Raw genomic sequence first — 13,304 nt, 5'->3', positions numbered from 1 at the left:
TTTATTATATACAGTGGACTATTTACAGGAACAGAACACGGATCTTTTGCTAGCTCTCTCACAACTCTCAACCTCCACACTGACATGCTGAACCACTGAACTACTGAACTAACACTTTCCAGTTAGTAAGCCATTAATCATTACTCCCTTGAGAGAGCTTGACCAATCATGGAGCTGTTTCCATGGCTCTCTATCACCAGGCAGACTTACTCCTCTACATTGCCTTGGCTGTCTGCCAAACCTTAATTGACTCTGTGTGAGTAGCTGCACGTACAGTGGTACCTCGGGTTAAGTATTTAATTCATTCCGGAGGTCCGTTCTTAACCTGAAACTGTTCTTAACCTGAAGCACCACTTTAGCTAATCGGGCGTCCTGCTGCTGCCGCACTGCCACAGCACGATTTCTGTTCTCAACCTGAAGCAAAGTTCTTAACCCGAGGTAATATTTCTGGGTTAGCAGAGTCTGTAACCTGAAGCATATGTAACCTGAGGTACCACGGCACTCAGATTCCCAACAGTCTGGCTATGAGAACTCTTTCCTCTCAGGCTCTTAGGGCCAAACTAGATGATCACATTACATAGCAGGCAGCTACATACCCTGGCTTTTCTTAAATAATTCTCACCATGAAGGCTGCGCATTATAGCTCTCCAATCTCCCACCAAGATCAGAATGGAGATCACTGCCACCTCTCTGCAGTGCCAGGAACCTAAGGGAAAGACCCCCCATTGGTACCATTTCCTAAGTCTCCAAGCCATTCTGATCTCTGTGGGGAAGTGGAGAGAGGAGCCTCAGGTTCTCACATGTTGTCTTTACAATGAGAATCAGCTCCCCCAACCCCAAGTAGTAAGTTTGTGTAATCTGAAGGACTATGAGGAAACTATAGTCCACTACTCATCTTCCAGTGGCTCAAAAACTGGGGCACCCTCTACACATACAAGCTTCTGCAACAAACAGCAGTCATGTTACCAAAAGCTTGTTCATTTTCACACCTTCTACGCTTTAACTTCTTTGCCAATTAATCAACAGTTGACAGTTCACCACACACAACCGGACTGAAACAATCCTTTTCACTAAATGCTGTTTTGCACTAAACACTATTTTGCATTACTATTTCCCCAGTAAATGGACATCTATCATTTGCATTGATTGTTCAGTTTCCTAATCCCACTCTACAACAACATCCCCACCTTGTAACCATCTGTATATATGTCAAATAACACTTCATGCATCTAACAATTGAACTCTTGCACACAAAACCCTATGCCATGATACATTTGTTAGACGTGAGTGGCGCTGTGGTCTAAACCACTGAGCCTAGGGTTTGCCGATCGGAAGGTCGGTGGTTCATGATGGGGTGAGCTCCCGTTGTTCAGTCTCAGCTCCTGCCCACCTAGCAGTTCGAAAGCACGTCAAGTGCAAGTAGATAAATAGGTACCACTCCGGGAAGGTAAATGGCATTTCTGTGTGCTGCTCTGGTTCGCCAGAAGCGGCTTTTTCATGCTGGCCACATGATCCGGAAGCTGTCTGTGGACAAACGGCGGCTCTCTTGGCCTATAGAGTGAGATGAGTGCGCAACCCCAAAGTCGTTAGTGACTGGACCTAACAGTCAGGGGTACCTTTACCTTTAACATGGCTACCCTTTCGCGTTTGGTAATTCTAAAATACCAAGATTGTGAGAAGCAGTCATCTTGTCCCCCCCCCCCACCAGAAAGGTGACATAGTATAAAACTATCAGAGCGATAATCAGTCCCAATTGTTCCTACATATTACAGAGAATTTGCCTCATTAAAATAGGTAAATGAAGTTTGCAGAAAATTGCTCAAGTGTCTACCACAAAGGCTTATGTGTGGAAAACAAAGGTGAGCTGTTTAGTAGTAGAGCAGAAAAGATAATAAATCTGCCAGCTGTGGGAAGTGTTTAATGCAAAATTCTCATGTGACACATACAGCACATTCCAGATGTTTTTGTGTTGACTTATGCCATAATATGCTTCAGTTATTCTTAGTAATTATATATTTTGTAGACTGCCAGTACCTGCAGCTGTTTCTCATCCTGTTAACATTTTTAATCAATATCTTAAAATAAACAGTTATGGCTGCCAAGTATTACAGAATTCCAGCCAAAAATAACGTGGTAGAAATGAAGGGGTGGGGGACTCAAAGGTCCCTAAATATGATGTAATTTATTTAATAGACTAGATGGTATGTCAAAAGAACACTGCTCTAGGTAATACCTAATAATGAACAACTATACTATCCCAGAAGGATCAGTCTTGGAAATCATGAGAAAGCTGTACAACCAAAAGCTTAAAGATACAAAGATACAACCATGATTCAGAAAGAACGCCTATGAAACTCAAAACTGATTTATTCAAAATAGTGTTAATTTAAGGGGATCCAAACAGCTGCACAGGAAGCTTTTGTCTGCCCCCTCTCCCATGCTGCATCATTCACTGCCTGAAATACTACTCTGAGGAGTTGGAGAATCCTGCAGGGAAACATCTGATGTGGTACAATGAGCTCCTGTCAGAGGAAGAAACTGCAGGCACTCCAGTGTGCACAAGGTGACTGGCATCCTGGCCTTAACCTGTTAGCCTGTGCCTAGCCTAAAACACCTAAGTCTCAGTGGATTCAATAGGAATTACATTTCCCCAGCTGAAGGAATGTTTATAACTAAAGTGTAAGATTAACAGCTATTCTTCCTTGATTTTGAGAGAGGAAGGATAGTATAGAAATGCTGGTGATAATGTTATTACGATTAATAATAGGTTGGTGCAAACCACCACGACCCCAAACTCCTCTGTGATTTCACAGTACAGTTTGTAACTGCAGTAATGAGCAAAATGGACTGTAGGATTACAGGTCATTATGATAGAAATAATGCCACTGAAGATACTGGGGAATCTTTGAAGAGAAACACAAACAATTTAAGTGACCCATTTTCATTTATTCCTGATTTTTATAGCCTGCTTTTCAGCCAATTAACTTCCAGAGTGGCTCTCAACATGATAGGGCTCCTTAGTAAGGTGAAAGGATTTTAATAAATGAAAGGCACTGAGGTCACTTTTCAACATTAGGAGCATGCACAATTAGCATACGCTGAATCTGCATTATCGAGATCTGAGTATCTTAAGACACTTCAAGGAACTCCCTTGGAGACTTGTTAAAACTGAACCTGGAAATTCTAAAAGACCTTCCCTTAATGCCTGCGGCCACATGACTCTATGTACTTTAATGGGTATTTTATGTAGGATTTATCTGTTTGTTTCAAGTATCTCAAACTTTGGGAATGGGTGTTGTAAATTGGCATGCGTGTGAACACACACACACACACACACACACACACACACACACACACAAATATCTCTCAGTCCTATTCTGAACAAGAATAGGATTGCTACTCAATCCTTTAAACCTATGTAACCTTAAGTGATGATGTAAGTATAACTGCCATGATAGTATAAGGGAGTCCAAGAAACAGGTGGAGTTCAGGGTGTGATGGAGAAAAAAATGATAAAGTTGCTATCTTAGTTAGAACTTTATCCTCCACTGGGAACTATGAAAGCAAATATCTATCTCATAGGAGCCCACAGAAACCCAAAATGATCTCAAATAGGCACCACAGGGTCACAGTGCAGATGGGGCTCCTTACTGGCCAAACTACCCCCACTCCATGCACCTGTGAAAACAATGCCAAATGCAGTAACCAAATAGTATATAACATATAGCCACTATTGCTATGCTTGTCAAACACTTATGACTTTATATTACTTTAAAAGTTTAGAGCTAATGAAGGTGTGACAGAGGCAGGGCCAGAGTGGTATGCAGCTCTGTAATAGTAAGAGGTAGTGCCAGATTTAGGGTGGTGTGGAAGGTTCCCCTGCACAAAATTGAGCCGGGGGGGGCACAAAATTAAGAAGATCCATTTGGGGGCACCACATTTTGGCCTCTCACTTTGCCATATTACAAAAGATAACCAAATCCATCCTGTAAGAGGACATGTGCAGAACTCGCCTTGCATCTGCTGCTTACCTCCCCATGAGTTGTGGTATGGGAATTCAGTTGAGAAAAATAACCGCCTAGGGAGGATAGAAGGCGCAGGTGCATCTTTTTTTGTTAAATCAGACTATGCTACAATTTCCAGGTCCTGACTGCAAATGGGACTTCCTAGTTTGAAGCACTAACTACAAAGAACATTCAATAAGCTTCTTCTAAGCCACCTTTGAATCTCACTGGCACTGTTTCAGAAAGAAGCCAATTAAAGTTATTATGAACAGCTTACTGATTTTTGTGTGCACACCACCATGTCCCCCCCCCCCTTTTGAGTTGAAGATTTAGAAATACCTGCTTACAATGATCAGAGCTCCATGTTGCAACAGAATCTGGGGGTTTTAACAGCTAAACACTTATTCAGATCCAGCAAATACTGACTTGGTTGGTATTGCCTGACCTCAGTGACCACTTTGGGTGCTAATACCCATCTCCTGCAGCTTGACTGCATGAGGCACTTACATTGCTCTTCCACTGCTCTACCACCTCCTTGAGCAGCACTGTTGATTTTTAGAATCACTTCAAAAGTTAATGAGAACATGCCATGTTCTAGCCACTGTTGAGAAGAGGCAATAAGGCAGGGTTTCTTTCCTTCCAGAAGCAGGACAGGGTTGAACAATAGCCTCACTTTCCAAGAATAGGATAGATTTTATAGTTTATCCTGCTGCATCTTAAGCTGATTCAGAGGACCAGGCTCCATTAATAAACCTTTCTGAACTGCAGTGGGGAAAGAGTTTTCCCCACAGCAATGCTTATCTATTGGAAGCTTTACATCTACCTTCTCAAAGATTTGCTCTGTTGGCAGCTATTATTTCTGGACAATAACAAAACAGAGGAATGTTAATTAAAATCTAAACAAGAACAGTATCATAGAATCACAGAATCATAGAGTCGGAAGAGACCACAAGAGTCAACCCCCTGCCAAGCAGGAAACACCATCAGAGCACTCCTGACATATGGTTGTCAAGCCTCTGCTTAAAGACCTCCAAAGAAGGAGACTCCACCACACTCCTTGGCAGCAAATTCCACTGTCGAACAGCTCTTACTGTCAGGAAGTTCTTCCTAATGTTTAGGTGGAATCTTCTTTCTTGTAGTTTGGAGCCATTGCTCCGTGTCCGCTTCTCTGGAGCAGCAGAAAACAATCTTTCTCCCTCCTCTATGTGACATCCTTTTATATATTTGAACATGCCTATCATATCACCCCTTAACCTCCTCTTCTCCAGGCTAAACATGCCCAGCTCCCTTAGCCGTTCTTCATAAGGCATCGTTTCCAGGCCTTTGACCATTTTGGTTGCTCTCCTCTGGACACGTTCCAGTTTGTCAGTGTCCTTCTTGAACTGTGGTGCCCAGAACTGGACACAGTACTCCAGGTGAGGTCTGACCAGAGCAGAATACAGTGGCACTATTACTTCCCTTGATCTAGATGCTATACTCCTATTGATGCAGCCCAGAATTGCATTGGCTTTTTTAGCTGCCGCGTCACACTGTTGGCTCATGTCAAGTTTGTGGTCAACCAAGACTCCTAGATCCTTTTCACATGTACTGCTCTCAAGCCAGGTCTCACCCATCTTGTATTTGTGCCTCTCATTTTTTTTTGCCCAAGTGCAATACTTTACATTTCTCCCTGTTAAAATTCATCTTGTTTGTTTTGGCCCAGTTCTCTAATCTGTCAAGGTCGTTTTGAAGTGTGATCCTGTCCTCTGGGGTGTTAGCCACCCCTCCCAGTTTGGTGTCATCTGCAAATTTGATCAGGATGCCCTTGAGTCCATCATCCAAGTCGTTGATAAAGATGTTGAATAAGACCGGGCCCAAGACAGAATCCTGTGGCACCCCACTAGTCACTCTTCTCCAGGATGAAGAGGAACCATTGATGAGCACCCTTTGGGTTCGGTCAGTCAGCCAGTTACAAATCCACTGAGTGGTAGCATAGTCAAGACCGCATTTTACCAGCTTCTTTACAAGAATATCATGGGACACCTTGTCAAATGCCTTGCTGAGATCAAGGTAGATTACATCCACTATCACATCTACATCTACATTTCCTGTCTGAATTATGGTCCCAGCAAATCCGTTCCCAGCTGCCTGCATTTGTTAAAAATGGCAAACAAAATTGTATTACTTACTTTAAACTATTTATTCTGGTTTCTGTAGCTTCCGTTAGTTTCTTTGTTTCTTCCTTCCACCTGTTTGTTGCTTTCTGTTGAGCTATCAAGAGGCGTCTCAGCTCAGCAGTAGACTTTCGATGCACATCTTCCATCTCTTTCAAACGAATTTCAGACCCATGCTCTTTTATTATATGTTCATTCTCCATTATGCTTATCTATAGTAAAAAAAAAAAATAGTAAAATAAGTTTAAAGCCTCACATTAGTTCACGGTAGCTTTTGTCTTTTGACTAAAGGACTGAAGTTTGTTTGTTTGTGTGCACATACTGACAATCAGGCTATATCTATCTGCAAAAGATTACTGGACTTTTAATTGTGGATATAAGATGAAAGAATTCATTTCAGAATGAATAACTAATTTGATTGAAAAGAGAATGCAGATTGTCACGCTTGGATCATCCATGATGAGTAATAATTGTTTCTAGGTGTGCAGATCTTTCATCCTTTACTCATTTCATCACTGAATGCTTGAATCCCTGCAGTAAAAATTCTGTATGAAGCCCTGATTTATCTTTTAGGTATCAGAGCAAAAACTTGAGGCTGTCCCCAAGTCTCCATCCAACAACAGCTAATTAGTTCAGCCAACTATTACGCGAACTCCACGTGTAAAGTGCCGAAGTGAGCAACTGAAGGGCGATAACCAACTATGGAAGGAAGAAGACAAGTTTATGTGTAACTTCGCTGCAAAGAAGAGAAAACGGAAGAGAACGGAACGGAAAAGAAAGTTAAGGAATTAGAGGCAGATGATAAGAAACAAAAAACAGGAATCTTCTCTTACAAGCACAACATATAAGAGAAGTAGGAAGAAAATGAAAGGGATAAGCAATAGTGGATCTGAATCATATCAAAATTGAGGTTGGTAGAGTTGCATGTACAAAATGCTCCTTATCCCCTTTTTTAAAAGTGATGTCAATAGGCTTTAGGCCAAAAATCCCCTTGCATTACATTGTGTTGTGCATTTTGTAGACATTTAGGCTGTATATCTCTCGTTATAAAAGAAGACTAACATGTTAGTCTGTTTGCATTATGTATGATTTTAAAAAAAGGTTTTGCTGTCTGGAAGAAAAGAACCAAGTGGCTCGTAGTTATCCAGTCCTCCTAACTACTGCCTCCAGACACTGGAACATTAATGGAAAAGTCAGTTGTGTCCATGTCTTACATAGCTGGGTTGACATGTGGATAAGAAACATTATTATAATTGCAAAAGATAATTTTAGTATATTTTGAAAAACACCAAAGGAGACGAATGGAATACAAAGTTAAGGAATATTAAACTATGGTGATAGAGCTGTTGTGAGAAATTTGACACCCTGTCTGTTTCCTTGTACACAGATTTCTCCCTTCATTGAATCTTCGAAGATGTGACGTCAAAAATAAAACACCATATAAACGCAAATACCTTTAATTTTGCAGCTTGTTGTGCCTCCACAGCCAGCTTTCTCAATTCTTCCATTTCTTTTTGAAACTGCTCGTTCTCTTGCTGGAGTTTTAGGCGCTCTTCACTGACAGAGCCACAGTTCTTTCTTTCGGATTCCAGAATACTTTGCAACTTGTAAATCATTTCCTGACCACTGTTTCTCTGTTCCTCATAGCTTGAAATCGAGGAAGGGAGGAGAAATGCACAAACAATACTTGGTAATCCATTATTGAATGGAAAGGTAGGATACAAATATGTTAAACGAATGCACATAAATTAATATATTAATTAAGGTGAATGCATAATACATACAATGTTCAGTAGTGTAGAATTTGGATGATCAAAAGGCTTGGCAACTAAAGAGCGAAGTATTCCCCACTAAGTTTCATTTTTTTTTTTGTATGGAGCCTCTCTGCTTAGAAGGACTTCCCTGTATATTTCAGTTATTATATGGGAAGCTGTGGACATGCCTTGAAACATTCTCAGGGCTTTTGAATGAGAGCAAATATGAAACACAGCTAGACAATCTTGGAACAGATTACATGAATAATTTTTTTCCACCAAATAAGCTTACAGCTGAGATTATTCTTGTTGACCTTTCAAGGTTTCATAAGGTGGCAACAACAACGAGTGTCTCTTCCATTGCAGCCCTCTTCTTCTGGAAATCACCTGCCCCAATATTGGTTCAAATATTGCTTTAAAGCTGCAGTCTTAGAGACACCTTCCTGGGAATAACTCCCACTGAGTACAGTATGACTTACTTCTGTGTAAACATTCAGAGGATTGCACTGGACATTATTTAGCTTCATAACATTTCAGAAGACTATGGGAGGGTATTGAACTTCATGGTGTACTATTTTAAATATGAGCCTTTTCATCTTCACTGTGATGTGTTTTTTGAATGCTATTACAGGAAGTGATAGTATTTTTTCAATGGATGTACTGTACTATAATATAGGGAGGATAATTTGATTAAACTTGATATTAGTTGAAGAAACTCAAACTGTGTAGGCAAATAAAATTATTTCTGCAGTTTTGCAGCTACAGCAAAAGTTATCCTAGTTAGCTTCAAGCCTAGCCTAAGGGATATGAATATATTACCCCGAAAAAAGCCTTTACCAAGTTACAAAAAAGAAGGACCTTCTGTTTTCTATAGTCACAGTGCTGCAGGGCCTCCCTCACAGAGCATAAGTTATAGTGAAACCCCTGTAACAATGTGACTCTTTTCTATTCAGTTGTAATGGGGGAAAATGCTTTGCAATTCCTTCCTTCTTAGCTGATCTGAAGCATGATGCTGTCAGCAGCAATAACATTCTAAGAGAAATGTACTCTTCTAATAAGCATTCAACACTTGTACACACACACCGTGGCAGGTTCTGTGTGGTCAGAAATAGGTTGGCTTCAACAGCATCCATGACAGCAATATATGTATTTCCTTAAATTTGTGTCTCGGAGAAAGTTTATCTAAGGCTTCTGTTTCTGAGAGATTATATAAGGCTGGTTCTACCTGCTGTATGAAGCCATACAACATGACTGGCTTCAAACTTTTGAGTATTTCCTTTTGTTGCTTTCATTTACTAGCACCACTTTTATATTGCATGCTCATTATCATTTTCAGAAAAAGTCAAAATTAGAATCCTTACTTGTTCAAAAAGCACACACTATAATGATAGGCAGTGATCTGAACTCTTGTATTGCTTCATAGCTGACTTTAATGCCTCCATTAACTTTACTAACAATAAGTACGCACTTGTGTAACTGTTATACAGTCAGACTCATAAATTACGTGTTTCATGTTTCTAAGCAACTGGGCCTAGATAGTAAAATCTGCCTGTTTTTATTTTAAAAATTGGAAAGAGACTGAGTGCCCACAGATTATGGGACCCTGGGCTGCAGTCTGTATGTAAATCTGGCACTGATGAGAAGGAAGAAACCAATGTGAGCATCATGTTTCTTAGGGTGGCCATACATCCGGGAAAAGCCAGACCTGTCCTTTAGGGGGGGCCAACATGCCCATCTGTGCGGATTTTTACATTTTAAAGGAAATATCTGGGTTTTGGGGCTTAGACTGCTCTGTATGCTCCAGTCACTGCCAGCCCAAGCTGGTGAAAGAGACGCATGGGAGCTGTGGTGGTGGTCCTGTGTGCTTATTGCCACGGCTCAGGCTGTCCTCTTTTTTGCTCTTCAAGATATGGCAACCCTATCTAAGTTTCTGCTCTTCCTCCTTCCCCTCCAGTACGACAGAGATTAGTTGCACTTTCCATAAAACCTGCCTTGTTATGCATGATACAGAGATCATAGTTTAAAATGAACTCTAGTTCAGTTTCATAACCCATGGTTTGCAGCTGGTTTGTTTAGAAACTGGCCAAACCTTTCTTGAAACCACAATTTCTGGTTTGCACATGATAAGCCAGGTTTCATGGAAAGTGAAATTGTGCCAAAATCCTCTTCCTGGCTGCCTGAGAGAAAGGGCAGAGCATGCAACCCCAAGATTCCCAGCAGCTCATTCATGCTTGTGCATGTGATGTTAAACCAGGGTTTACCATAACATGAAAACATGGACAATGGATATAAAAACAAATGACAAAAGTTTCAATTCAAGGGACTTTCCAGTGAAGTATTACTGAATGAACGTCAGTACTTGTTTATAAGTAAATAGTGATTACTTACTTCATTTCAAGATGCTTAATTTTGTTTTGTGCTGTTTGTAGACTTCGTTGCAAATCATCTTTGGCTAGTTCAGCAATGAGACACCTTTGGTAAAGCTCTTCTAGTTTTCTAGAATCACCTTCATTTCCTCTACCTTCACGGTACACCTGATTGAAGTGTTTAAAAAAGAAAATTCAGGTAGATCCTTGTAACAACAACCATGCCACTGGTGTTACACAATCAACCACTTTATAGTTCATAGTTTAAATTTCAAGATAATGGAATTTCATTTCTACGATGACTATCCTTTTCCAATGCAAATGATCCCAATACCTATTCTGTTATCTTTCTGGCTTTAGACAAGAGGATTACAGTGGTACTTCGGGTTACATATGCTTCAAGTTACAGATGCTTCAGGTTACAGACTCCGCTAACCCAGAAATAGTACCTCAGGTTAAGAATTTTGCTTCAGGATGAGAACAGAAATCGTGCTCCGGCGGCGCAGCGGCAGCAGGAGGCCCCATTAGCTAAAGTGGTGCTTCAGGTTAAGAGCAGTTTCAGGTTAAGAACGGACCTCCGGAATGAATTAAGTACTTAACCCGAGGTACCGCTGTACTTTCCCCCAAGCTTTTCATAGACTTTTTAATGTATTAATTTGATTATAATTATTAGTACGGTTGACTCAGTTAGGATATGTGAACTGCTTTTGATTGCTTTTAGCCCATATTTGAGCCCATTTTGAGCCCATTATCTGCTGCTGTTGGTTTTGTACTGATATTTATTTCTTACAATTTATTATATCCCAACTTTTAGGATACAAATCCTTGCAAGATGGCTTACAAGAAACATTAAAACAAATAAAGCTCTTCAGCAAATATCAATATACAATATATATATTATATACAGTAGTGCCCCGCAAGACGAATGCCTCGCAAGACAAAAAACTCGCTAGACGAAAGGTTTTTTCGCCCGCGATTTGCCTCGCAAGACGAATTCCCCTATGGGCTTGCTTCGCAAAACGAAAACGTCTCGCGACTTTGTTTCCTTTGTGTAAAAACCGTTAAAACCAAGGGTGCTTAGCTTGAGCAGCTGCAGTTGCGAACTGACTTCGAGGAGCAACTGTTAGCACGTGGTTTGGTAGCCTTTTCTCAGACTTTGCTCACTTTTGAAGATTTTCCAAAACTTTTCCAGAACTTTTCCAGAACTTCTCTTTCATCCATTTGGTAAGTTAAACTTTTAAAACTTTTTTGGGGGGTTTTGGATTTTGGGTTGGGGTGTTTGGGATTCAAGGACTTGGTGTTGGGAAGGGGTTTGCGATAATCTGGGGGCTTGTGGGCCTTTTTTGGGAATTTTTATGATTTTCTGTGACCACTGGGCCAGGTTGATTTTTTTTGAAAAATTTTCTGAGTTTGAATTTCTGAGTGCTGGCCATGTTGTTATTTTTTGAAATTTTTTTTTGTCTGGGTGGGGAAGCAGTTGGGGAGGGGTTTGCAGCAGTTGGGGAGGGGCTGGGGGAGCAGTTGGGGAGGGGTTTGCAATTTCTGTGTTGTGGGTGGGTTGGTGTGTGTCTGTGGGAGCAGTTGAGGTTTTTGAAGACATTGGTGATTTTTGAAGCTTTTCCTAAACTTATTTTGCAGCCATTTGAGGTTTCTGAGGACGTCGGTGGTTGATTGTTGAAGCTTTTCCAGAACTTCTCTTTCATCCATTTGGTAAGCTAAACTTTTAAAACTTTTTTGGGGGTTTTTGGATTTTGGATTTGGGGTTGGGGTGCTTGGGATTCAAGGCCTTGGTTCTGGGTTTTAATTTCTGTGTGGTGGGTGGCTGGCTGCTTTTGTATTTTTTGGGTTTGAAGCACATCACTGATTTTTTTTTCTGTTTCTGAGTTTACGAAGGTAGGAGCTGTGCTGCCATGGGACCCAAGAAGACTGCTGCTGCGGTGGCCGGCGAGAGGAAGAAGGAGAAGGTGACGCTGGAAATGAAGAAGGAGATCATCTGGAAGCACGACGGCGGAATGCGTGTGACGGACATCGCCAGGGAGTACGGCAGGAACCCATCGACCATCGGGACCATCCTGAAGATGAGGGAGAAGATCCTGGCGACTGATGCAGCCAAGGGAGTCACCAGGATCGTGAAGAACCGCCCAGCTGTTCTGGAGGAGGTCGAGAAGTTGCTGCTCATCTGGATAGAAGAGAAGCAGCGTGCAGGGGACACAGTGTCTGAGGCCGTCATTTGTGAGAAGGCCAAGGCCTTGCACGCTGACCTCATCCGGGAACAGCCAGGAACCTCAGCCGAGCCAGAAGTCTTCAAGGCTAGCAGAGGTTGGTTTGACCGGTTCAAGACAAGATCTGGCATCCACAGTGTGGTCAGGCATGGAGAGGCTGCCAGTTCTGATGTTCCTGCGGCTGAAGACTTTGCAGCGGAGTTCCTGGAGGTTGTGACGACGGAGGGCTACGTTCTGCAGGCAGAGGCTGCGCAGGAGCAGGCCTCACTGGAAGAGGAGGAAGCAACTGAGGAACGGCTGTCCTCCGAAAGACTGAGGGACATTTGCCAGAAGTGGAAGGAGGTGCAGACTTTTGCAGATCTACACCACCATGAGAAGCACGTGGCACATGACGCTGGGAACTTTTATGATACGAGGGTCATGTCGTCTTTCAGGGAGCTGCTGAAAAGGCGGATAAAGCAGTAGACTATGGACAGGTTCTTGACCAAGAAGCAAAGAGTGGAAGAGGAGCCTTCTTCGAGTGGTCCCCCAGAGTCTTAGAAAATGTACTGTACACTTTGTTGATTTTTAAATGTTTTTCTGTCATGTTTATAAAGTTAATTTATTTTCCCTTCAATTTTTGAACTGCTCTTTACAGTATGTGTGACTTTAAAGAGCAGTTAATAAACTGTTGTTGTACCAAATTTGGCTTTGTTTGGACTTTTTTTGACCATAGGAACGCATTAATTGATTTTCAATGCATTCCTATGGGATTTCGTGCTTCGCAAGACGAAAAATTCGCTAGACGACAAAAATTGCGGAACGA

The 13,304-nt window shown here is 41.6% G+C and overlaps 1 protein-coding gene across 6 annotated transcripts in view; it reads right to left on the bottom strand.

Annotated features, from left to right (window-relative positions):
* Positions 1–13,304, bottom strand: part of SCLT1 (sodium channel and clathrin linker 1) — a 51,722-nt gene that overhangs the window by 3,776 nt on the left and 34,642 nt on the right. For all 6 annotated transcript variants that reach the window (XM_081876114.1, XM_081876115.1, XM_081876113.1 and 3 more), the window contains 3 exons: positions 10,300–10,445; positions 7,612–7,804; positions 6,173–6,369 (listed from right to left, as the gene is read on the bottom strand). In XM_081876114.1, the coding sequence (XP_081732240.1) occupies positions 6,173–6,369; positions 7,612–7,804; positions 10,300–10,445 (536 nt within the window). The remainder of the gene's footprint in view (positions 1–6,172; positions 6,370–7,611; positions 7,805–10,299; positions 10,446–13,304) is intronic.

This window comes from Podarcis erhardii, assembly GCF_964252035.2.
Source record: "Podarcis erhardii genome assembly, chromosome: 9".
Taxonomy (NCBI): domain Eukaryota; kingdom Metazoa; phylum Chordata; class Lepidosauria; order Squamata; family Lacertidae; genus Podarcis; species Podarcis erhardii.
Note: the sequence above shows the minus strand (reverse complement) of the source record. Positions and strands in the feature narration are given on the sequence as shown.